This window comes from Hemitrygon akajei, chromosome 3 (genome assembly GCF_048418815.1).
Source record: "Hemitrygon akajei chromosome 3, sHemAka1.3, whole genome shotgun sequence".
Lineage (NCBI taxonomy): Eukaryota > Metazoa > Chordata > Chondrichthyes > Myliobatiformes > Dasyatidae > Hemitrygon > Hemitrygon akajei.
In genome coordinates this window covers 11,101,830-11,128,880 of record NC_133126.1, presented here as the reverse complement: position 1 = coordinate 11,128,880, position 27,051 = coordinate 11,101,830, and the positions used below count along the sequence as shown (strand labels likewise).

Sequence of the window (27,051 nt, the reverse complement as noted above, 5' to 3'; positions counted from 1 at the left end):
GCTCCTTAGTGGGGTCCTGTTTGAGGGGTAAGTAAGCAGACATGTCTAACAGTTGTTGCCGGGCCTCAGCAAGACAGAGATCAGTCTGCCAGATTGTTATAGCACCCCCCCCACTCCCCCTTATCTGTGGGTTTGATGGTGAGGTTAGGATTAGTGCAGAGAGAGTGGAGAGCAGTGTGTTTGTAAGGAGTGAGGTTGGAATTGGAGAGAGGAGAGGTGAAGTTGGGACTGTTGATGTCCCATCGACAGTTAGTAATGAAAAGGTCCAGAGCAGTAACACTGAGGCTTTAAAAAGCACTGATAAGGCCTCACTTAGAGTATTGTGAGCGGTTCTGGGCTCCTTATCTAAGAAAGGATGTGCTGACATTGCAGAGAGTTCAAAAGAGGTTCACGGGAACGATTCTGGGATTGTCATATAAAGAGTGTTTGATAGCTCTGGGCCTTTACTAACTGGGATTCAGAACTATGAGTGATCTCATTGAAACATCAAATGTTGAAGAGCCTCAACAGAGTGGGTGTGGAGAGTATGTTTCCTTTGGTGGGAGAGCATAAGACCAGAGGATATAGCCTCAGAATAGAAGGGCAACCTTTTAGAACAGAGATGAGGAGGAATTTCTTTAGCCAGGTAGTGGTGAATCTGTGGAATTCATTGCCACAGGTGGTTATGGAGGCAAAGTAATTGAATATATTTAAAGCAGAGGTTGATAGATTCATGATCAGACAGGGCATGAAGAGTTAAGAGAGAAAGGAGGAGGCTGAGAGGGATTATGGATCAGCCATGATGAAATGACAGAGCCCACTCTTATAGGCAAAATGGCCTAATGTTGCTTCTATAATCTTATGGTCTAAATTGTTTAAATTCCATCTCAATCTCAGACAGTGCCCAGAATTTCCTCTAGTACCAGTTAAAAGATTTACTCCATATCCTTAGCTCCATTCGGAAATACCTCAATTTATACTTTTGCTTCAAAATAATACTTTCCAATTAGAGGCATTACATGTAATAATACGTTCCTCAAGTTTAGTATGGCCATAGTGAAACAGAAAAAAAAATTGTCAGTCATCATGACCAGTGAATCTCTAGATATGTAACAGTGGTGCTCTAAAGATTTCAGTGATCTTAAAAATAAACTTGTTAGCTGCTAATAGCACTATCAATATTGTTTGAGAAGAACACTTTTAATACCTGGGTTTACTCTCCATCTGCAAAGAATGAAAGATGCTTTCTAACTTTCCGTCACTGTAATAGGCTATTTTCGTTCATAACTACTTTAAAGATTGACAACAAATCACAGCTCTATATACTTTGTTTTAGAAAGACTACTTTTTTTGAAGTTATGCAGAATATATAACTCAAGTCACAAATACAATCTCCGTTGATGCCAAGGCTGCAGCTAAGGGTTTAGGAGCCTACTTCTGCCTGAAGACACACAGTCATTGTTTTAGGAACAGCTTCTTCCCCTCTGCCATCAAATTTCTGAATGGACAATGGACATGGCCTTCGTGATTTTTTTTTCATTTTTGCTCTCTTGTTGCACTACTTATTTAATTTTTAAAATATATTTCTTATTGTTTAGTTTATTTTAATATATATTGGATTATACTGCTGCCGCAAAACAACAGATTTCACCACTTATGCCAGTGATATTAAATCTCATTCTGATTCAGATGCTCAGAAATAAGTTTTTAGAATACCGAAGTGCACACAAACACACAAATACATAAAGTACACAATATAGTCTGACATAGACAACACTTTCATGGAAAATTCTTTATTTTGCTGAGAACATTTAATAAGCTCATTTTGCAAAAAGCTTTAAAACTATGCTATCCTTTCAAGTGATCAGAAAAAAAGTATAGAAATTTATGTCATTCAAGTAAGAAAACTGAAACTTGTCAGGGTTTACAATATTACAGTACACTTAAAATTAATAAGCACAATGTTAGCTCCAGGGTAAAAACCATAATAAGAGAACATATATTCTTCTGGATATACGACCAGGTATTTATACCACTGTAACAAATGTCCTGATAAATCACGAGCACGATCGCCTACTCCACAGTATAAAACACTAAATCCTGCACTATTCGCAAGTTTAACAGAACTTCTTTTCTCTTTTCCCTCAAAAGAGGGTATAATTTTTCTCATTGCTTCCTACCATTTTACATGCTGTAATTTCATGATACTGCACAGCTCTTTGACTGAGGTGGCAGAAAAATGACAAAGTCTGCATTGTGTAAAAAGCAAAGTTTCAGTATTTAACTTTTTAAATTTTCACAACAAAAATGTACAACATATAAAATCTAGTAAAAAATGAAAGAGATGCATCATGTTTTTTTAAGCGATGAGAACTAAATTCAGAATAACTTCTTTCAAAATTGTCAGACTTGAACTAAATGCAAAGAATAAGCAAGTTTCTTTTTCTGCATGTAACCATTTATTTAGATGTTTTTTTTCTACTAGGACTTGTCATGGCAAGCGGAGATGTCTGAGTACCTATTTCAACTGTCACTACCTTCTTCAAATTCTTTCGTGTTGTTGGCTTCTTGGCTGTAAAATAAATAGATATTACACATTAATATGTAAGTACACTTCATGATGAATGCCGCTTCATTATAAAGAGCAACAGTTTGGTAAAATGTAGCTGTACCTTATTTGTAGGAGACATCAACTGTTGCCAACACAGCTGTAAACTAAGCACGAGGTCAACAGAGATGTCTTAGCTGATAGTTCAACATAAAAGCTACACACTACAGTTCCTCATGTGATGGGTGATATGGAAAGCTCTTACCTTTTGGTGTTTTTCTTACTCTCTTTCCACTCATTAACTCTGAGTCTGAATTGTTGCCCTCAGGATCATCATTTGGCTTAGAAATATGACGTTTCTTTAAACAAAAAGTGAAAAATATTCAATTACTTTTGAGAATATTTTGGTGATCATTTTAAAATCAACTACTCAAGATTTAAATGAACAGTCCAAACAGCTTTCAGGAATAGGTGACATACAATCCAGGATTTTATAAATAGTAAGCACATTACATATTTGAGTGGTGCATTGTGCACCTATAGAACAGGTTTTGACACTAGTACAAGATCAAAGTTCCAAGAAAATTTGTTATCAAAGTATATACTGTATGTCACCTGAAATTCATTTTCTTGTGGACATTCACAGTAAATATAAAGAAACACAATAGAATGAGGAGCACAAATTCGTTGAAAATTCCAAAGCAGAAAATTGCCCACACTCAACAAGCCATAAAGGTGCTTGCTATAGCAAATGCCCAAAAAATTTTATGTAATAAAGTGCTGCAATTATTATTAAAATTATTATTTATTCTAGCCCTACACTAACAAATATATAGTAGATGCCAGCATTTAATACAAATTAAAATAATAAATTTGAGGGTTTTTGGAATATTTTTGAAGAAATGTAAATTAAAACAAAATGGAGGTGACAACGATCTGGTTGGAAAATGTACTTTCACTGGTCTTCTCATTCTCATCTACTTGGATGTCATGAGCTCAGTTTCAACACCTAAATGGGAACACATTAACCAACCACATGCCCACTCAAAAGCAGAAGGCTTGGCCAATCTTCATTGGCTAGGCTTCATTAACATGCCACATGCTGACTTTCCAACCAAAAAGCTGACAAGGACAGGAAGAGCAACGATATTAAAAAAAAAACTGTCAGTAGGAAGCTGTCACCAAGCACTCATGGGAGCCATGCCAAGTCTGTGCCTCAGGAGTACAGAGGCAGGCAAGGCCCGATATTTTTTTCTGGGACTTTCCTGGACCACCTGCCTTAAATGGATTTTCATTTAGCATATATTATTTAATCTTGCATTTTAAATACCAAACCGAATGAAAAACAAAAATTAATGCCTTTAGTCAACTGAGACAAAAGTGGAAATGAGAGCTTTTAAAATTACATTTTGATGAGTTTTCAGATGAAAGGTCATTGAGAGCCAATTCTACCACTCTTCGTGTGTTGATCTGCTGAGTGTTTCAAACATTTTCTGTTTTAAAAATACTTAAAATCCATGTTTCAAGCAATAGGACCAAGAAGCTTGCCTATGGATTAGATACTATAAAAACAAAATCCTTATAAATCAGAGCATAGCATTTTCTGGGAATTTGTAGAAAGATTAGTTTGTAAGTATCAGAATTCTGTGGATCAAACTAATTACCTTTTATTCCAGTGGAGAAGATTGATTAAAAGTGCAGATGGACACTCTGGTAAGGCAAGGGTTAAAGATAACATCCAAGCAAGAATAACCAGAGGCAGTTGTAGTCAACCCAGACCTTTGAAGTGAGATCACCGAAGCCACCCTTGCTTACTGCAGACAAGATGGGGCAGAATGACTACGGCAGTGTGAAATCAAGCTAGATGAGTTTTACACCCAGAACATCACCTCCTATGAGAGGGGATGACCATTGAAGACCATAATAAAACTTCTACTTCATAGAAACAAGATTTGATTGCCATCAGCTGCATCGTGGCTTTCTACTAAAACCATGTCAAGTGAAAGGGAATGTTTGCCTGCAGTAATAGTTTTGCTGCCTTACACCAGTAAAAATAAGCTTTCTGATAAGAGTGAAAAAAACAATAAAATTAATAGCCTTTTAGAAAGTGTAAAGAAATCGGTGGAACTGAAATGTGGAAACAGCAGGAATGAACTGAGCAGTCACGATCAAAAATCGAATAATATTAACTAAGCTGTTCTTATTGAAAAACAATAAAAAATCTGAAATAAAAACAAAAAGTGCTGGAAAGACTCAGCAGCCAGGTCCCACCTGTGAAAAGAGAAACAAAGTTAGTGCTTCAGTCAACGACCCATTGTCAGATCTAAGAGAGAGAACAAATTGGTTTTAACAGTGGCATAGCGTTTAATGTGATGTTATTACAGCTGGAATGTGTTCCCCCATGACACGCATAGGTTTTCTCCCACAGTCCAAAGACGTACCAGTTAGTAGGCTGACTGGTCATTGTAAATTGTCCTGTGATTAGGCTAGTGCTGATTAGGTGGTTTGCTGGGCAGTGAGGTTCGTTGGAAGGGCTTGTTCCGTGCTGTATTTTAAATAAATTAAATACAGAATGGGTATGGCAGAGATGGATAGGACAAACTTGGTGAGGCCAGACTTGGTGTGAGGACAAATTTCAAATGAGATCGCCCAGCTGATCCTTTAATGGGTACAGTGAGAGTAAGAATCTGAATGAAACCGTTACAAAGAGAGCACACAAAGAAAGTAATATAGTTTTCAAAATGCAAAAGTGTAGTTCATGCCTAATGGATCAAGCTGTGTCAATGAGAGACAAACTCAACCAATATTACATCTTCAGTCAGAACAAATATGCAATTATCTGAAATTGTGAAGTTTGATACTGAGTTTGAATACCTGCACTACAGTCAGAAGATTAGGTGCTGTTCCTCAAGCTCAGATCAGGTCTTGTTAGAGTATTGCAAGGGACTGCAGACAGATAGGTCAAAGTAGAGGTAGTATGCAGATTTCAAGTGGCCAGTAACTTAGAGGTGAGAATAGACTGCACTTTAATTATCTACTCCAACCTGCATTTTGTTTCACTGTGGGATCATTAATGTCTTAAGATGGTGGGAAGGAAATGCAGCTCCAAGGGAAAATGGAAGTGGAAGTCGGTGGAGATGGAAGAACATACCAATGAGTCAAAGAAAATGGCCCCTTTGAAATACTGAAAAGTGAAGGGTGTGGTATGCATCTGTTAGAAGAACTTCCTTGAAGGTGATGGAAGTGGTTAAGGAAATTGGATTGTCCACTTCATACTTCTTTCCCTTCCTTTTCCTCTCAGCATTTGATTTTGTCACTACTTAATTTAACTATTTAGTGTACATATTACTTACTGTAATTCACAGTTTAATTATTATCATGTATTGCATTGTATCTCAAGCTCACATTGCGTCTTGTTAGAACAGCGCAAGAGACCGCAGGCAGACAGCTGCCGGAAAGTTAACAAATGTCACACCATATGCTGGTGATATTAAATCTGATTCTGATTTTTAAGAGACTGTACCCTTCATACAAGTGAGAGACATGCTCTCTGCTTGTATATACATTTACAAGTGCTAAACATTAGAAGGAAAAGCAAAAGCCTAAATTCAGCAAGCATTTTAACAAGTTGAGAATTACCTAAATAGAGCTTTTGACTAAACACTGTCTTTAGATTCCAAGACAAAGTGACATGGGTGCAAACATCCCATATGAAACTTAATCTAAATACAAAGAGTGGTTTTCCGAAAAAGCACTTAAGAGTGCATGAATAATTAGAAATATAAGTGCCTCCAGCTATAAAGGTGCTCAGTTTTGGATGAGGAATTTAGTTGAGGCAGATTTTCTGAAAGGTCTCAGAGCACAATTCCCAAGAGCCCTCTGCAGTCTAAACCAATGACATTCCCTCAGAAACCACATGAAGGTTAATCAAAATTCAAAGTAAATTTATTAGCAAAGTCACCATATACAACTCAGTGAGATTCGTTTTCTCGCAGGTACACTCAGGAAATCTAAGAGACATAGTAAAATCAGGGAAAGACCGCATCTAACAGGGTGAATAAACAGCCAACATGTAAAAGAGAACAGATTATGCCAATAAAAAGGAAATAGTAAAAATAAATAATCAATAAATATCATGAACGTGAGATGAAGACTCTTTGAAAGTGAGTTCACAGTCTGTGGGAACAGTCTGTAGCGAGCAACTTTGAGTGAAACTATCCCCACTGGTTCAGAGCTTTGAGTTACTAATGCACTAATAAACTGGTCTATCAGCCAAAGCCTGAATCATTCTGACTAGCTGAATTATTCCAAGAAAGACCATGGTCTCACTATAAACACAAGGAATTTTGCAGATGCTGGAAATCTTGAGCAGCACATATAGTATGCTGGAGGAACTCAGCAAGTCAGTCAGAATCTATGGAGAGGAATAAAGAGTTGATATTTTGGGTTAAGTTCCTTCATCAGAACTGGAAAGGGGGCAGACACCAAAATATTAAGGTGGGGGGAAAGAGAAGAACATCAATTTCTCTAACTTCCAGTAACTTTCCACACCCTCCTTTCCTCTTCTTCCATTCCCCATTCTGGCTATCCTCTCACCCCTTCTCTTCTCCTCACCTGCCCATCACCCCTCTTTGGCTGCCTTCTTCCTTCCCTTTCCTCATGAATCACTCTCCTCGCCTATTAGATTCCTTCTTCTTTAGCTCTTTACCTCTTGTTTCTCAGCTTCTTACTTCATTCCCCTTCCCACCCACACACCTTTCCCCTCACCTTGTTTTACCTATCACCTGCCAGCTTGTATTCCTCTCCCTCTCTCTACCTTCTTAATTGGCTGTAAAATGCTTTGGGATATCCTGACATAAATAACCATACAAATAAAATAAATAGATTTAGGATATTGCAGCCACAATGGGATAAATGTTTAATTTTATAAGCACATTCACAGTCAAAATCATTCAGTCTTTCCTAACCAGAAGGCCTGGATGAACCATGAGATCTGCAATCTGCTGAGGGCCAGATCAGTGCCAATTAGGCCTGGCGACCAAGTAGGATACAAGGGGTCCAGGTATAATCTCCAGAAAGCCATCTCACATGCAAAGTAGCAATTCTGGACCAAACTTGTAACACTGAAGGATGCTTAACAGCTGTGGCAGGATTTGAATGCTATCACCTCCTACAAAGTGAAACCGAGCAACATAGGTAACAACAAAGCCTCACTCCCAGATGAGCTCATTGCCTTATATGCTCACTTCGACTATCAAAACATGCAGCCACCTTCACACACTCCCACAGCCTCCTGATGGCCCTGTGATTTCAGTGTCTGAGGCTGTCAGAGCATCCTTCAGAAGGATGAACCCATGTAAAGCATCCAGTCCAGACAGGTATCTGGCCGGGTACTAAAGACCTGTGCTGATCAATTTGTTGGCGTGTTCACCAATACCCTTAGCCTCTTGCTTCGGCAGTTTGAGCTACCCACCTGCTTCAAGCAGATTCAGTTATACTGGTGCCCAAGAATAATGTGGTAATCTGCCTCAATAACGACTGTCTAGTAACAGTTACATCTAATGTGATAAAGTGCTTTGAGAGGTTGGTGATGAAATATATCAACTCCTGTTACAGAAGCAACTTGGATCTACTCCAGTTTGCTTACTGTCACAACAGGTAAACAGTGAATGTCATTTCATTGGCTCTTCACTCAATTATGGAGCATCTAGACAGCAAAGTTCCATGTATCAGAATGTTTTTCATTGATTAGAACTTGGCAGGCAATACTATCATATCCACAAAACTAATCAATAATCTTTAAGTCCTGGGTCTCAACACCTCCTTGCGCAACTGGAAACTATTTCATCACTTGCAGATCCCAATCAGTTCAGATTGGCAACAACATCTCCACCCCAATCTCACTCAGCATAAGACTGTGTGCTTATCACCCTGTTCTATTTGCTTTATGACTGAGGCTAAGCACAACTCCAATGTCATATTTAAGTTTACCAACGCCACCACTATTGTTGACCAAATCAAGGTTGGTGACAAGTCAGCATATAGGAGGGAAATTGAAAATCTGGCTGAGTGGCACCACAAGACCAACAACCACCTCCCACTCAATGTCAGCAAGACTAGGCAGCTGATTATTGCCTTCAGGAAGAGGAAACTAAAGGTCCATGAGCTAGCTCTCATCGAGGGACCAGAGGTGGAAAGGGTCAGTAATTTTAAATTGCAAGGTGTTATCATTTCAGAGGATCTGCCCTAGGTCCAGCAAGTAAGTGCATCATGAAGAAAGCACAGTAGCGCCTTGACTTTCTGAGAAGTTTGCAAAAATTGAGCATGGGATCTAAAACTTCTATAGATGTGTGGTGGACAGTATTACTGGTTACATCACAGCCTGATTTGCAAACACCAATGCCCTTGTACTTAAAAGTAGTGAATACAGCCCAGACAATCACATGACAAGGCCTCTCCACTACTGAGCACATCTCTACAGAGTGCTGTCACAAGAAAGCAGCAATCATCATTAAGGATCCCCACCATCCAGGTCACGCTCTTTTCTCGCTGCTGAAATCAGGAAGGAAGTACAAAAGCCTCAGGACCCACACCACCAAGTTCAGGAACAGTTATTACCCCTCAACCACCAGGCTCTTGAACCAGAGAGGGTATCTTCACTCACTCCATCACTGAATCGTTCCCAATGAAATGGACTCAATTTCAAAGACTCTTCACCTCATGTTCTCGATATTTAATTTTTCTCTTTCGTTTTGTATTTGCACTGTGGTCATTGTCCCCCTTTTGGGTGTGGTCCTTCATTGATTCTATTGTGTTTCTTGTACTTACAGTAATCGGAGAGGGGAGAGTGCCTTATGATCGCTGGTGGGACCGCTCACTGCTGGAGAGGGAAAGGCTTACCTCTGTGCTTGAAGAATGTTACCTAAGTTTTCTGCATTTGGATATGGACTTGAGTATAGACTTTTCCCCCCAGTCTTTTTAAAAAATATTTTGTGTTTTTTGCCCAATCTTGTTTTTTTTTGGTCTGCGGGGAGGGGGGGGGGGGGATTAGGGGTTGATATGCCTGTCCTGATTTTGTATTTTTGTGTGCAAGGAGGAAGGGTTTTGGGGTTGATGATATGCTGCATTTATTTTCTTTCTTGGTTTTGTGGCTATCTGGAGAAAAATTTCAGAGTTGTATACTTTGATAATAAATGAACCTTTAAACGGGAAGCTCACTATGAGATTCATCTGTAATCGTTGAACTATAGTTCATTCAAGGAACTTCAGTATTAACTTGGTCACTGAACTTCATCCTTACTCAAATGAACTTTCATAATCTCATGAACATACCATAGTGAGAGATAATGGATATATTGGCCATGATCTTTCAAGAATCACTTGACTCTGGCATAGTCCCGGAGGACTGGAAGATTGCAAATGTCACTCCACTCCTTAAGGAAGAGGAAGACAAAAAGAGGAAATTATAGGTCAGTTAGTCTAACCTCAGTGGTTGGGAAAGTGTTGAAGTCTATTATTAAGGACAAGGTTTCAGAGTACTTGGAGACTGATGATAAAATAAGTCAAAGTCAGCATGGTTTCTGTGCAGGGAAATCCTGCCTGACAAATCTATTAGAACTCTTTGAGGAAGTAACAAACCAGGTGGACTAAGGAGAGGCAGTGGACGTCATTTGCTTAGATTTTCAGAAGGTGCCTCGATCCTATGGTGTTACAGGAAGGATCTGGGATGCATTGAGGGGAATAAAGGGACCTCTTCTGGTTGGCTGCCAGTGACTTGTGGTGTTCCTTGAGGGTTAGATTTGGGACCACTACCTTCCACATTGTTTGTCAATGACACTGTCGTATCCGCCTCCACCACCGTTGCCGGCAGCCCATTCCACGCAGTCACCACTCTGTGTAAAAAACTTACCCCTGACATCTCCTCTGTACCTACTTCCAAGCAGCTTAAAACTGTGCCCTCTCGTGCTAGCTATTTTATCTCTGGGAAAAAGCCTCTGACTATCCACAAGATCAATGCCTCTCATATACCTCTATCAGGTCACCTCTCATCCTCTGTTACTCCAAGGAGAAAAAGCCGAGTTCACTCAACCTGTTCGTAAAAGGCATGCTCCCCAATCCAGGCAACATCCTTGTAAATCTCTTCTGCACCCTTCACGAGGATAATTCTGAGAATGAAGGGGTTAACATATGAGGAGCGCTTGGCAGCTTTGGGCCTGTACTCACTGGAATTTAGAAGATTGCATGAGGTTTGCATTGAAACCTACTGAACGTTGAAAGGACTAGATAAGGTTCTTATGGAGAGAACGTTTCTTCTGGTAGGCACTAGAGGGCACAGTCTCAAAATTGAGGGGCAATCTTTTAGAACAGAAGAAAAGAGTAATGTTCTTAGCCAAAAAGTGCTGAATCTGTGGATTGCTTAGTCAGACTGCAGTGGAGGCCAAGTCTGTGGGTAAAGTGGAAGTTGATAGATTTCCGATTAGTTGGGGCATCAAGGGTGTATGGGGTTGAATGGGATCCAGGATAGCCATGTTGAAATATCAGAGGGCTGAATGGACTAATTCTGCTTTGTCATATGGTCTTTTGGAATGATTCTTTCGAATTCTAAGCATTACAGCAGCATAAAAATCAGACAATTCATCTCAACATCCCAAACCTACATTTTCTGAAACTAAGCTATCAGTATTATTATTGTTAATGCACAACTTAATTCTGAAGTGTTTACAGCTAGTAGATGGTTTCAGCATACCAATTCCAGTGTTTTCAGAAACAGATGCCCTATACCATTAGCTGAGATTCAAAGAGGGGCAAGGAAAAGCATAAGGCATGGGAAGTAAATTTGATCTCAAGTCATATTTAAGGCTACAGATAGATTATGGACAATATGAAACTCCTGAATAATTAGTTAACTTCTCTGTTTAAGATAAAAGTATGCTGAAGAGATCTTCATTATTTATCATCTGCTATTCTTATCAACATATACAAAGATGCTCGGAAATTTAAATATGAGGCGATTAGTTTCCACCTAGTCCACCTGACAATTTTATACCTATCAAAAGTAGCATGCCTTTTCGAATGTCTCATCCTAACCCCTCTGGAAACCTTTTCAGACGGTGAGGACAACATGAGTGAGGTTGATGTTCTGGAGCATGTTGGAGATAAGGTGTTGGAGTTGTTAAAATACATTAGGACGGTTAAGTGCCCGGGGCCTGACGGAATATTCCCCAGGCTGCTCCACGAGGCGAGGTGAAGGAAGAGATTGCTGAGCCTCTGGCTAGGATCTTTATGTCCTTGTTGTCCATGGGAATAGTACCGGAGGATTGGAGGGAGGTGAATGTTGTCCCTTTGTTCAAAAAAGATAGTAGGGATAGTAGGGTAGTCCAGGTAATTATAGACCTTATGTCTGTGGTGGGAAAGCTGTTGGAAAAGATTCTTAGAGATAGAATCTATGGGCATTTAGAGAATCATGGATCAGGGACAGTCAGCATGGCTTTGTGAAGGACAGATCGTGTCTAACAAGCCTGATAGAGTTCTTTGAGGAGGTGACCAGGCATATAGATGAGGCTAGTGCAGTGGATGAGATCTACATGGATTTTAATAAGGCATTCGACAAGGTACCACATGGTAGGCTTATTCAGAAAGTCAGAAGGTATGGGATCCAGGGAAGTTTGGCCAGGTGGATTCAGAATTGGCTTGCCTGCAGAAAGTGGAGGGTCATGGTGGAGGGAGTACAATCGGATTGGAGGGTTGTGACTAGTGGTGTCCCACAAGGATCGGTTCTGGGACCTCTGCTTTTCGAGATTTTTATTAACGACCTGGATGTGGGGGTAGAAGGGTGGGTTGGCAAGTTTGCAGACGACACAAAGGTTGGTGGTGTTATGGATAGTGTAGAGGATTGTCGAAGATTGCAGAGAGACATTGATAGGATGCAGAAGTGGACTGAGAAGTGGCAGATGGAGTTCAACCCCGAGAAGTGTGAGGTGGTACACTTTGGAAGGACAAACTCCAAGGCAGAGTACAAAGTAAATGGCAGGATACTTGGTAGTGTGGAGGAGCAGAGGGATCTGGGGGTACATGTCCACAGATCCTTGAAAGTTGCCTCACAGGTAGATAGGGTAGTTAAGAAAGCTTATGGAGTGTTAGCTTACATAAGTCGAGGGATAGAGTTTAAGAGTCGCGGGGTAATGATGCAGCTCTATAAAACTGTGGTTAGGCCACACTTGAAGTACTATGTCCAGTTCTGGTCACTTCACTATAGGAAGGATGTGGAAGCACTGGAAAGGGTACAGAGGAGATTTACCAGGATGCTGCCTGATTTAGAGAGTATGCATTATGATCAGAGATTAAGGGAGCTAGGGCTTTACTCTCTGGAGAGAAGGAGAATGAGAAGAGACATGACAGAGGTATACAAGATATTAAGAGGAATAGATAGAGTGGACAACCAGTGCCTCTTCCCCAGGGCACCACTGCTCAATACAAGAGGACATAGCTTTAAGGTAAGGGGAGGAAAGTTCAAGGGGGGGTTTTTGACTCAGAGAGTGGTTGGTGCGTGGAATGCACTGCCTGAGTCAGTGGTGGAGACAGATACACTAGTGAAATTTAAAAGACCACTAGACAGGTATATGGAGGAATTTAAGGTGGAGGGTTATATGGGAGGCAGGGTTTAAGGGTCGGCACAACATTGTGGGCTGAATGGCCTGTACTGTGCTGTATTGTTCTATGTTCCTTCTTTCCAGAAGTGCTTTAAAATGTGGGCAAAATGTGTGTAGTTAAAAGCACAAAAAGATCATATGACCAGAGACTGGTCTTCATTCCTGAAAGCTGACACGCACAACTAGAATAGAAAAATGTGAAATATTTCAAAAGTTAAATTCTTTTCCTACTCAAATCATTTAATGACCCTGTCCTCCTCAGTAATTGTCTGCCTAGAACACAGAGCAGATCAGCACAGGAACAGGCTATTCAGCCCACAATGTTGTGCTGAACCAAATGAATTAGTAATCAAATGGCCAACTAAACTAGACTAATCCCTTATGCCTACACAAAGTCCATATTATCTTCTCCTCAGCCTCTGCCACTCCTGAGAAAACAACCCAAAGTCTGTCCAGCCTCTCATTATAGAATGTGCCCTCTAATCCACGCAGCATCCTGGTAAAACTTCTGCAAAGCCTTGACACCTTTTCTATAATTGGGTGACTAAAAGTGCATGTGATATTCTGGATGTAGACTTGCCTACTTCAAACTCTGGGTACTGGGATAACTATACCTTCAGGCACTGAAATTAGCCACTGGGACTCTTCTCTTAAAACATCAAGTCAACCAAGTCACTGCTGTTGCCCTCCCCCCTCTCAGTGGAATGCACCTCCGTGAAACACTTTCTGCTAGTTCCAGCATTTAATGGTACTACATTTGGAATAATCCACCCTCGAGTATGTCATAAAATTGTGATTTAATCACCACTGTTGCAAAAATAACATAATGGATGTGTCTCAAAGATACAAAATATAATTTATATAATATCTAAATTTATACCACTTTTATAATTTACTTCAAGCCAGAATGTTCAACAATGCAGTTCAAGTAATCAGCAAATATTTAGTAACTGCCTATAAGAAAATAATTACTGCTCATTTTAAAAGATAAATGCCATAGGAACCATAATATGCAAAAGACACATTTAAAGCAATGTCAATGCTTGTAGACACAGCCCAGACTACAGAGTTTAATTTACAGACAAATTCTTATTACAAAATAATAAACATACGGATGTCAGGCACTAATATATGCACATTTGAAATCTCTCCACAAGTAAAATAGTCTCAGGCATCAGAATAATTGTACAATAGAAATAGACACAAGAACAAGTCCACTATTTTTAAAGAGCCTTCTATTTGCTGTAACAGCTTTGGACTGCAGCCTAGATAAGCAGACAATAGAGGGGATAAAATTGCGGTTTAAACTGCAGTTAGTCAAATGCTATGGCAGATCTTTGTTTAGCTAATTGTTTTCCCATAGCCAAATGGCAAGCTTAGTCAAGAAATCAATGCAGAGAACACTGTTGGTATTGTTTGGCCCAAGAAAAGAGTACTGCTAATTCTCCTCGTTTGAACCAATTTTTGAGATTCCTCAATTCTCTTTCAAAACCTTGGATACTCTCCAGGGCATGGTGCATAGCATTTTATCATTTTATAATAACGCTGAACAAATTTTTAAATGGTTAGCAACAATTGGCTTAGACTCTAATCACTGCATTTATTTTTTCACATGCTGCTTAATACCACATTTCATTTCTGAGGTAACATACTTTCCAAGTGCTCGAGGGAAAAATAGGTTTGTATGGCCATTAGTGAAATTTGGCATTTCCTTCCCCCTTCCCCCTCCCTTTCTGAGGGCTTAAGGTGCAGCTTTGTACACAACCACCTTGGCCAATAGCTGCTAGATGTAATCAACAGGCCACAATGGCTCATCGCTGCAATGGCTTGTTATACATTGAAAATGTAACAGCAGGTTGCTAAGAGTTTTCTTTTGGATACACAGTAATAAATCAACAGCTACAATTCTCAGCTACCAATGAGTACAGTGCATCTTTTCCCTTCATCTCTGCCTCATCATTACCATCTAAACCCTGCTGCGTTGAACAGATTGGTTTGATAATTACACACAATAACTGCAGTGGGCACGTAACCCTCAGCTGGCACAGGGCAGATCCTGAGCGGCAACTTCCATATGTAAACTACACTGATTAAGTGTATGAGGTACACCCTCCCCTGCCTGTCTGCAGCTCTGATTAGTAGCATTCAAGCGCTGACATTACCATATGTCAAAATCAGGAGATAGCAGGTCAGTAAAGAGTTATAAAAATTTCAAAGCACTATTTAATCGAACGCTCTATTCTACTTTAGAACAATTACAGTCCTAATCCAGTCCTGAATTCAAAACTATAATCTCAAGAGGCAAACCTTTAATCAGATTTCACACCACTTTGGAAATTCTCATTTTCACTTAATAGTTTTCTTCAGTTATCCTGCTCTCTTCATTCTCCTTAAACCAGTGCTGCTGTTGTGAAGTGTCATCAGCTCTTTGCACCTCACCCACATGGTCATCTATCAGTTTGATCCAAGATAGAGAGTGCTGACAGATTAGTTACAAGCAGATGAACTGTCAAAGTTACCAACTCCACCTCACTCAATGTACTTTTCAACAGAATTCGTCAGAAAGCTTATGGGAAGAGAAACTTCAGTTGATTTTTTTTCTGCACTGGCTGAGAGGCACAAAACTGACAAAATTATTTTGCACTTTGTCTCAAAATCCCAAACCACTTATGGTTTGACTCAACAGTCAAGCATTGGAGCTTGAATGATTCTGCATTGCACAGTGCAGACCTTTCCTTTAATTGCTTCCACCAGGATTTCCACATCTTTCACTGAGAACCTCATGGCATGCTCCTCAGTGTCACTATCTTCTCTGCATTGCACGATTATACTTCCTGCAGTACATGTTCAGTGATGTTCGAGAAGCCCTGTCAAAGGCAGTAATCGCACTGTTTGGCTGCTGTTTGACATGAAACGGTAGTGCCGTGTCATTGCACTATTTGCCACGTTTCGTGTTTCAAACATCAAGCTGTAATTTTCAAATTCCAGAAAATGAGTATTGCAATGGAAAGGCTAACTCCATAACTAGCTAGCATTAAAACAGCTGCTATATTTCAATGAGTTTTTAAAAAAAATCAGTATACAGTATCTAGGCCTTTATCTTCCATCATTTATTTTTCTTGGGCAAAAAATGTTGTATTTGACAGCTTACTAACTACATAGTTGGTACTTCTTGCCCTGGCAATCAGTAGCTTGATATATATTCCAAAAAAACAGTCAGTTTGCTTTAACAGGTAGTACTCTCACCACTGCATGTTCGCTCTCCACTGCATTGTTTTTGCAGTCCAGTGCGATACTTCAGAGCGCCATTTCCAGTACTGTGTATTGTTGGAACACAGAAGATAATTTGAATTCAAGAAGTCACAAGTATTAAAAGACAGCATATAATCCCATTTTTCAATATCAACAGCATTGTGTCTGTCCACCAACTGAAAAAAACTTGACCTAAACTTGTCAAATTGATTATTTCAGTGACCTTTTGGTTAGCCCGCCATTTCTCCTGCTTTGCCCTATACTATCTTGCTTCAAATACAGGTGTCCCCTGCTTTACAAAGGTTCGCTTTACGCCACTTCGATTTTACAAAAGACCTGGATTAATAACTCTTTTCGTCAACTGAAAGAAATCCGAAGAGGATTTTCACTTTTAAGAAAAAAGGCGCCTGCTTTAAACTTGCGTTTACCCTGAGAAAGACTACCATGTCCGTGAAGCCTTGTGCAGACAGGTGTGTGTGCATGTGTGTACATGCCGACTTTTTTTCCTACAAATTGGCTTTGGCTAAGTCTTCTCGATTCTGATAAGTGAAACTACACTGTCCATACATTATTTCTACTTTATATAGGCTGTGTATTTATCATATCATTCCTGCTTTTACTACATATTAGTGTTATTTTAGGTTTTATGTGCTATTTGGTATGATTTGGTAGGTTATTTTTTGGGTCTGGAAACGCTCAAAATTTTTCTCCATATAAATTAATGGTAATTGCTTCTTCGCTTTACAACATTTCGGCTTACGAAACATTTCATAGGAACGCGCTACTTTTGGATAGCAGGGGAAACCTGTAGTCTCATCCAGCACCTTAATCACATCTACATTGTCTCCTAATTCTTCATTGCCTGAAAATCTAACTCCTGCAAGAGGACCAAAACCTTGTCATGGTTTGGAGGCTTGCTTCAATCACCCGGAGATCTATGCTGGCTGGAGTCAGGGCTTTATGCTTTGGCTCTTGGTAGGATCACCAATGCCAAACAGATCAAAGGGTAGAGATCAGACTACCAGTGACAGTCCACTGGGCCTTCACGTTCAGAGGTTCAGCTTATGGCCAACAACCCTGACTCGTAAAACAAAATTGTTACAGAATCAGCAAAGAAGAATCCTTTTACATCAGGGAGTGTGACACTATTCCTGAGACTACATCTGGGACTTGCATGACTGACAGACGTGGAAATCAAGAGGAAGCTACTGACATAATGAAGGAAGCCCTGAATACAATTAGAGATGGAAGACCTTCATTGCTACTCTAAATGCCAACAGCATAATGGGCAGTTAGTAAGAAAATCTAGCTAATTTCTAGGCTTAAATTCCTGCATGGCTTTACTGCAATCCCTATACTATTCATAAGTAGAGATGGTGCCAGTACCAAATGGAAGATGTAATCTGGTTGGTTTAGGAACCATGACCCTATAAAAACTAAATGCAAGTTCCTGCCCAATGGGTGCATCAAAAGAACACCTGTACTCTTGACACATATGCTGACAGAACTAGTCTGGGCAGTGCTCCATATGTAATGGCCAGCTGCTTCATTCATACTGACATAAGCAGCATATCATAAGCTTAAATGACAGCTTTTGTAATCCCTGTCCTCAGAACACCTTTATCAAATTATTTCAGTGGTTTCATTCTAAATGGAGAGCAAATCATTGTCCAGCAAACCATTTTCTTTGAATCTTTGCTTAACCCATTTGGAAACAATCATGAACATTTCCAACATTCGCTTTCACAGTAAAGTGACCAAAAAATTAAAACTTACATAATGTGCTATGCTTCAATTTGTAGATTAGTTGCACAATCACTTACAGGATATTAAAGAATCTCCTTCACATTGAAACATAAATACATTTAAAATTAAGAAGCAAATTTCTAGCTCTGCACATCAGCAAGATTATACTATGAAAGAAAACACCACTTTGGCAACCTGCACCGCAACCAGTAGTTACTCAATAAGCAATGATTGCAAATTGCTATTATTTCACAAGAAAGGTAAGCAATCCTTATCCATGATTCACTTGCTAGCCAGCAAGTCTTTACCTATCTTCAAGAAGGAAACATACGAATATAAAGAGATCAGATAGAGAATTCTACTTCAAAACGTTTCCTGCAAAGGGTTAACAACTGGATAATAGTCATAGAAAAGTACAGCATGGAAACAGACCCTTTCTCCCATCGAGCTTGTGCTGAACCATTTAAACTGCCTACTCCCATCGGCCTGCACCAAGATCATAGCCCTCCATTTCCCTTTCATCCCTGTACCTATCCAAACTTTCCTTAAATGTTGAAATAAAAATCATATCCACCACTTGTGCTGGCAGGTCGTTCCAGACTCTCATGACCGTATGAGTGAAGAAGTTTCCCTTCAAATGTTCCTATTGATGCTCTCTGAGATAACGCCAAGTAATCTTTTATATTCATTCAATAGGCAGACAAAATTGGGCTAGTTATTTTTAATATTCGTTAGAAAGTTTGCTGGTCCAAAGAATAATTGACTTACATTGACATTTTCCAATTTAGGAGCGTTCACTCATTAACCCACCCCACCACCTCACTACACTACTGAGCCTAGTTTCATTTTATGTACAGTGCCTTGTAAAAGTATTTAGCCCCAAACCTTTGTTCACAAAAATCTGATTTTGGTCCATTTAACTGAGAATTTTTATTTGTGAATCATATGTCCTTTCTCACAGTACAGCCAAAGGAAACAGGGGAAATTGTAAAGCATGAAAAAACTGAAATGTTAGCAGTTTGAAAATATTCATTCCTCTTTACTCAGTCAAGTCAAGTCAACTTTTATTGTCATTTTGACCATAACTGCTGGTACAGTGCACAGTAAAAATGAGACAACGTTTTTCAGGACCATGGTGTTACATGACACAGTACAAAAAACTAGACTGAATTACGTAATAAAATGAAAAACAACACAGAGAAAGCTACACTAGACTACAGACCTACACTGGACTGCATAAAGTGCACAAAAACAGTGCAGGCATTACAATAAATAATAAATAGGACAGTAGGGCAAGGTGTCAGTCCAGGCTTCGGGTATTGAGGAGTCTGATAGCTTGGGAGAAGAACATGTTACGTAGTTTGGTCGTGAGAGCCCGAATGCTTCGGAGCCTTTTCCCAGACGGCAGGAGGGAGAAGAGATTGTATGAGGGGTGCATGGGGTCCTTCATAATGCTGTTTGCTTTGCGGATGCAGCGTGTAGTGTAGATGTCCGTGATGGCGGGAAGAGAGACTCCGATGATCTTCTCAGCTGACCTCACTATCCGCTGCAGGGTCTTGCGATCCGAGATGGTGCAATTTCCGAACCAGGAAGTGATGCAGCTGCTCAGGATGCTCTCAATACAACCCCTGTAGAATGTGATGAGGATGGGGGGTGGGAGATGGACTTTCCTCAGCCTTCGCAAAAAGTAGAGATGCTGCTGGGCTTTCTTTGCTATGGAGCTGGTGTTGAGGGAACAGCTGAGATTCTCCGTCAGGTGAACACCAAGAAATTTGGTGCTCTTTACGATCTCTACCGAGGAGCCGTCGATGTTCAGCGGAGAGTGGTCGCTCCGTGCCCTCCTGAAGTCAACAACAATCTCTTTTGTTTTGTTCACATTAAGAGACAGGCTGTTGGCTCTGCACCAGTCCGTTAGCTGCTGCACCTCCTCTCTGTAAGCTGACTCGTCGTTCTTGCTGATGAGACCCACCATGGTCGTGTCATCGGCAAACTTGATGATATGGCTCGAGCTGTGAGTTGCAGCACAGTCGTGGGTCAGCAGAGTGAACAGCAGTGGACTGAGCACGCAACATTGGGGAGCCCCCGTTGACCCACCTCTGGGGAGTCCCAGTCCTTTGATGACCCACCTCTTGCAGCTATTACAGGCAGTAGTTTTCTTGAGTAAGTCTCTATTAGCTTTGCACAACATGACGGGAGCAAAATTTGCCAATTCCTTCTTGCAAAATTGCTCAAGCTGTGCCAGGTTGGTAGGGGAGCAGCAGTGGACAGCAATCTTGAGGTCTTGCTGGAGATATCCAATCGGGTTAAGGTCAGGAGTCTGACTGGGCCACTCAAGGACATCAATTTTCTTCATTTGAAGCCACTCCATTGTTGCTCTGGCAGTGTGCTTTGGGTGACCATCCTGCTGAAACTTCCTCCCCAGCTTAAGCCTTCTGGAAGGCTAGCAGGTTTGTATTCAAGATATTTAGCAGCAATCCTGATCAGATTTCCAGTCCCTTCTGCTGAAAAGCATCATTATAACATGATGTCACTTTCACCATACATTAGCCTTTGCAAAAAGTAGAGACGCGGGGTTAGTTTAACCTGACTGATGCTCAGTATTTGATTTATGCCGCACATTGTTGAGGCAGAAAAATTCCACTTTCGGCTCATCCGAACACAAGATCTTCTTCCACATTTTATAGTATCTTCTAAGTGACTCTTTGCAAAGTCTTTATGGGCAAGGATGTGTTTTTTTAAAGCAGGGCTTCTTCATAAATAGCCTTTTCATCCAAGGCCTTAGAGATTATCTTCATCTCCAGTTGCAGCCAATGACTTTGTGTAGCTCATTCAGAATGACAGTTGGCATCAGAGTAATCGCTTTTGTAAGTGCCGTTCTTCTCTGACGACTAAGATTAGAGCTGCAGCCTAAACCACAGTGTGGTTGTGGTTTCATATTTTTCACGATGGACTACACCAAGCTCTAAAGGTATATTCAGTGTCTTTGACATAGTCTTAGAAGATTGAGGGGGGATCTTATTGAAACGTATAAAATTCTAAAGGGATTGGACAGGCTAGATGCAGGAAGATTGTTTCCGATATTGGGGAAGTCCAGAACGAGGGGTCACAGTTTAAGGAAAAAGGGGAAGCCTTTTAGGACCGAGATGAGGAAAAACTTCTTCACACAGAGAGTGGTGAATCTGTGGAATTCTCTGCCACAGGAAACAGTTGAGGCCGGTTCATTGGCTATATTTAAGAGGAAGTTAGATATGGCCCTTGTGGCTAAAGGGATCAGGGGGTATGGAGAGAAAGCAGGTACAGGGTTCTGAGTTGGATGATCAGCCATGATCATACTGAATGGCGGTGCAGGCTCGAAGGGCCGAATAGCTTACTCCTGCACATATTTTCTATGTTTCTATGTACCCTTCCCCAGATGTGAGCTTCTCTATTATCATTTGCCTGACTTGTCTTGAATGCTCTTTAATTTTCATTTTGGTTTGGTCTGTTGAAAATCTACCATACTCTTGGACCTTACAGAGAGAGGTGGAAGGCATTCTTATGAATTAATTGAAAACAGGTGATCTGTCAATTTTCTACATCAACCAATTGATGAGTTGGTAAGGTAATACAGTAAATTGCACCTGAGGAAAGTTAGTGTAATAAACACTTTTTCAGCATTAATTTTGTTTTATCTTTAGTAAATTGTTGGGAGGTTCAGGAATTATTCTTTTGATTTGATATGATGCACAATGTTTTGTACATCGGCTCAAAAAAATCCTTCTTCAATATATTTTAAATTTAGAAAATGAAACAGTAAAATGTGAAAATAGTTGTGGGTGCCGAATACACTTTCAAGGCACTGTACCATGTAATCAGTGTATATAAGCTATCTTATGTATTTCTATTTATCACATTTTGTTAGTATTGTGTTCTTTATCTTATTGATTTATTTTAATGCTGCATTAGATCTGGAGTAACAATTATTTTGTTCTGCTTACACGTGTGTATTGGAAATGACACTAAACAATCTTGAATATTTTGACTTTGTAAAATGAAGATATAGACAATATTCGAAGAAGTATCCTTACAGAAATCCCAGCAAGTTTTTAATCATCTGGAACTCACCAATGATAAATGGTGGATACTGTCAATTCAGGCTTGTCAAAAGAAACAACAGAAAATTGAGAGAAAATAATTTGCAGTTCTATGGAGAAATAGTACCTATAAAAAGTATTCGTCCCCCTTGGAAATTTTCATGTTTTATTGTTTTACAACATTGAATTACAGTGGATTTAATTTGGCTTTTTTTGACTGATCAGCAGAAAAAAAAACTCTTTGGTGTCAAAGTGAAAACAGATCTCTACAAAGTGATCTAAATTAATTACAAATATAAAACACAAAATAATTGATTGCATAAGTATTTGCCACTCTGTAATATGACACACCAAATCAACACTGGTACAGCCAAATGGTTTCAGAAGTCATTTAATTAAATGGAGATCTGTTTTTGGAAATGTGTTCAGCCAAGGTGTCTTAATTGATTGTAGTAAAAATGCACTTGTACCTGAAAGGACCAACTGCTGTTGAGTCAGTATCCTGGCAAAAACTGCACCATAAAGACAAAAGAACTCAACAAAAGCAACTCCATAAAAAGGGCATTGAAAAGCACAAGTCAGAAGATAGATACTAGAGCATTTCCAAGTCACTGAAAATCTGCTGGAATACAGTTAAGTCAATCATCAATAAATGCAAAGAATATGGCACAGATGTAAATCGGCCTAGAACAGGCCGTCCTCAAAATCTGAGTGACTGTACAAGATGGGGACTAGTGAGGGAGACCACCAAGAGACCTATAACAACTCTGGAGGAGTTACACGCTTCAGTGGATGAGATAAGAGAGACTGCAGATACAACAGTTGCCTGGGTGTTTCACCCGTCACAGCTTAATTAAGAATTTGTGGCTGGACTTGAAAAGGTCTGTTCACTCAAGATCCCTACGGAATCTGGCAGAGCTTGAGCAGTTCTGTAAAGAAGGATGGGAAAAATTACAGTGTCCAGTTGTGCAAAGCTGATAGAGACCTAACCACACAGACTCAAGGCTGTAATTGCTGTCAAATGTGCATCTACTAAATCCTGACATGAATGGGGTGAATACTTATGCAATCAGTTATTTTGTTTTATATTTGTAACTAATTTAGGTTACTTTTTAGAGATTTGTTTTCACTTTGACATGAGAGGTTTTTTTTCTGCTGATCAGTGTCGTATAAGCCAAATTAAATTCACATATACATACACACACACACCTTTCATATTCAAATTATTCAAGATATATATATTAGATTAAACTTTGTCATTGTGCTGAGTACAGATACAAAGCCAAATGAAATGCAGTTAGCATCTAACCAGAAATGCAAAGAATAGTGTTATTTACAAAATAACTGCAAATAAGAAGTGCTACAGCACACAGATACAAAAGTACTGAGACAGTACAATATGGGTGCAATACTGCTTAGTGTTGTGATGTGAGGTTCAGCAGGGTCACAGCTTTAGGGAAGAAGCTCTTCCTGTGCCTGCTGGTGCAGGTGCAGGAGCAGAAGCTCCTGTAGTGCCTACCGGATGGGAGGAGAGTAAAAAGTCCATGGTTAGGGTGAGATGCATCCTTGATAATGCCCAGGCAGCGTTTATGGTAGATGTTCTCAATGGTGGGCAATTGGGTGCCGATAATTCGCTGGGCAGTTTTCACCACACGCTGGAGTGCTTTGCGGTCTAATACGGGAAAATTGCCATACCACACTGAGATGCAGTTGGTGAGTATGCTCTCAATGGTACAGCAGTAAAAGTCTGTCAGTATCCTGGGACAGTGATGAGCTTTCGTGATGCTCCGCAGGAAATAAAGGCGCTGTTGCACCTTTTTGATCAGGATGGAGTAGTCAGGGACCAGGTGAGATCCTCGGAAATGTGGACACCAAGGAATTTGAAGCTTGATACACGCTCCACTGATGTAGATGGGGACGTGAGTGTGGCTCCTAGCATGCCTGAAGTCCACAATGATCTCCTTGGTCTTCTGGGTGTTAAGGGCCAAGTTGTTGTCGGCACACCACGCAGCCAGGTGCTGGACCTTGTCCCTGTAGGCCGTCTCATCATCCCCTCTGATCAGGCCAACCACCATGGTGTCATCTGTGAACTTGATTATGGAGTTAGAACCATGTATAGGAACACAGTCATAGGTGAAAAGGGAGTACAGAAGAGGGCTCAGCACACAGCCTTGAGGCACGCCGGTGACCAGGGTGAGAGTGGAGGAGGAGAGGTTGTCTAACTTAACAGATTGGTGTCTGTTAGTCAGAAAGTCCAAGGTCCAATTGCAGAGAGATGAGCTGATACCAAGCTGGCGAAGTTTGGTGATCAGCTTGGAGGGGTTCACACTATTGAATGCCGAACTAAAGTCAATGAACAGCATTCTAACGTAAGAGTTGGGGCTGTCCAGGTGGGTCAGGGCAGAATGAAGTGCGTGGAGATGGCATCCTCTGTTGACCAGTTGGTGCAATAGGCAAATTGATGGGGGTCCAGGGTAATGGACAGACAGGATTTCAGATGTGATAGAACCAGTCTCTCAAAGCACTTGGCAAAGATGGGGGTGAGTGCAACTGGGCAAAAGTCATTCAGGCCCGTGGCAGTGGAATGCTTCAACACTGGCACGATGGTGGCGATCTTGAAGCTTGTGGGGACAACTGCCTGGGTCAGGGACAGATTGAAAATATCCATGAAGACCCCGGTCAACTGCCTTGCACAGACTCCGAGCACACGGCCAGGTATTCCAACCGGACCAGTTGCCTTCCATACATTAACCCTGCTCAGGGTGGCGCAAACATCGGAGGTGGAAAGTGAGAGAGGCAGTTCACTAGGTGGGAGATCCACTTTGAGGGCGACCTCCTTGTTCTCTCAGTCAAAGCGAGCATAGAAGTAATTGAATTAATCAGGGAGGGAAGCAGAGCTGGAAGGGGGCACAGTACTAGGTGGTTTGAAGTCTGTAATGACCTGTATGCCATGCCACATGCGCCAGGGATCCGAGGAGTTGAAATGCTCCTCGATTCTCTTTGTATATGTGTTCAGCCTGAGAGATTCCTCTTCTCAGGTTGGCCCTGGCTGAGCTGTAAGCCTCCTGGTCTCCAGACCTGAAGGCTGAATCTCTGGCTTTGAGCAGGAGGTGAACCTCTCTGTTCATCCATGATTTCTGATTGGGCAAAACTTTTATTTGTTTTTGTGATGTCACTCTATCTACACACTTGCTGATGTGCTCAAGGACAGAGTTGGTATACAAGTCAATGTTAATCTGAGAGTCTGTGGTGGCATGGGCAGCAAACGCGCTCCAGTCTGTGTGCTGAAGAACAGAGTCAGCACCCTCCAGCCAGATCTAATAGTCTTCATTGTGGGTTTCACACGTTTAATGACCATGAAAGTAGCCATGAAAATGTACCATGAACTTGGGAAGCAGAAACAATGAAAGATGGTCGGACTGTCCCAGGTGGGGGAGGGTAGTGGCTTTGTAAGCATCAGCCACATTTGTGTAGACATGATCAAAGGTTTTAGTTCCCCTTGTGGTGCATGGTACATTTTGATAACATCTTGGAAGCACGGTACATAGGTTGCAATGATTAAAGTCCCCAGCGACAATAAAAGCTCCGTCTGGATGCGATGTCTGCAGCTTGCTAATGGTGGCACTGAAGTCTTTCATGGCTACTTTAGCATTAGCATCCGGTGGTACATAAACTTCAACAGCAATGATGCATGTAAACTCTCGCGGTTTCAAAATATATTGCATTATATATAATTTTTTGCCTGTAAGCAAGCACCCTAACAAAATACATCACTTATTGCTATTGGCAATAAACCATTTGGCATCATTACACCTTGGCTGTGGTTTTAAAGAAGGTGACCTGGTTAAATTAATGACACAATATCTCTTAAGTATTAACAAGTTAGTAACAAATACACTGCTGTCTGAAGGATTTTTTTTCTTTTGGCGTACAAATTTAATTTATTTACAGTACTCAAAAGGAAAACTTCACTTAAAATAATGAGCAATCTAATTCATTCCAATACGAAAACAAAGACTTTAAAAATGAGTCCTTCGATGAGTTTCATTTAGTTCTTTGATGAAGTTTATTTATTCTGGAAAGCTAATCTCTTTATCTTTATAAATTCCATTTGGAGGACTATCAATATAGATGTGCACCAACAGAAATTAATCAGCAGTCACACTTCTGCATTCCCTTCAATTAGTTTCAACAAAAGTAGCTTGAAGCCAAACATTATCTTAGTTTCTTATCAAAGTGCATATATATCACTGAGATTCATTTTCTTGCAGGCATACACAGTAGATAAAAAGAAACACAATAAAATTAATGAAAAACCACACACAACATAAACTGACAAACAACTAATACGAAAAAGACAACAAACAGTGCAAATACAAAATGTAATAAATAAGCAAAAAATATCAAGAATGCTAATATCTTAGTGTTTCAAAATGGAGCAGAAACTTTAAGCAAAGAAGTTTTGCCCTAACCTGGAGTGGATTCTAAAATAATAAGGAAAAACTAATGAAAAAATATTTACAAATAGTAAACTATATGCACAGAAAGACAGCATTCATAGTCATCTTTTCATTATTGGGTCATGAATGCTAATAATGCTTTCTCTTCAATACAATGGGAATTAAAGCTCAACTTTGCAGAAGTTTCCCCATACTATGATTCTTCTACATCTGTCTTGTATGTAGCCCTATAATTTGGACCATGCCATTGCTGGAGACCGTCATTTCCCATCTTCCCATTTCTTTGTGTCCATTTTAAAAGCTATTGATGCACCCCACAATCTGCATTGCAAAAAAAAAAAAAA

The 27,051-nt window shown here is 40.3% G+C and overlaps 1 protein-coding gene across 4 annotated transcripts in view; it reads right to left on the bottom strand.

Annotated features, from left to right (window-relative positions):
- Positions 1-1,756: 1,756 nt before the first annotated feature.
- Positions 1,757-27,051, bottom strand: part of vrk1 (VRK serine/threonine kinase 1) — an 85,446-nt gene continuing 60,151 nt past the window's right edge. For all 4 annotated transcript variants that reach the window (XM_073039196.1, XM_073039198.1, XM_073039197.1 and 1 more), the window contains exons 13-14: positions 2,793-2,886; positions 1,757-2,551 (exon numbers count right to left, since the gene is read on the bottom strand). In XM_073039196.1, the coding sequence (XP_072895297.1) occupies positions 2,439-2,551; positions 2,793-2,886 (207 nt within the window). In that variant the 3' untranslated portion in view covers positions 1,757-2,438. The remainder of the gene's footprint in view (positions 2,552-2,792; positions 2,887-27,051) is intronic.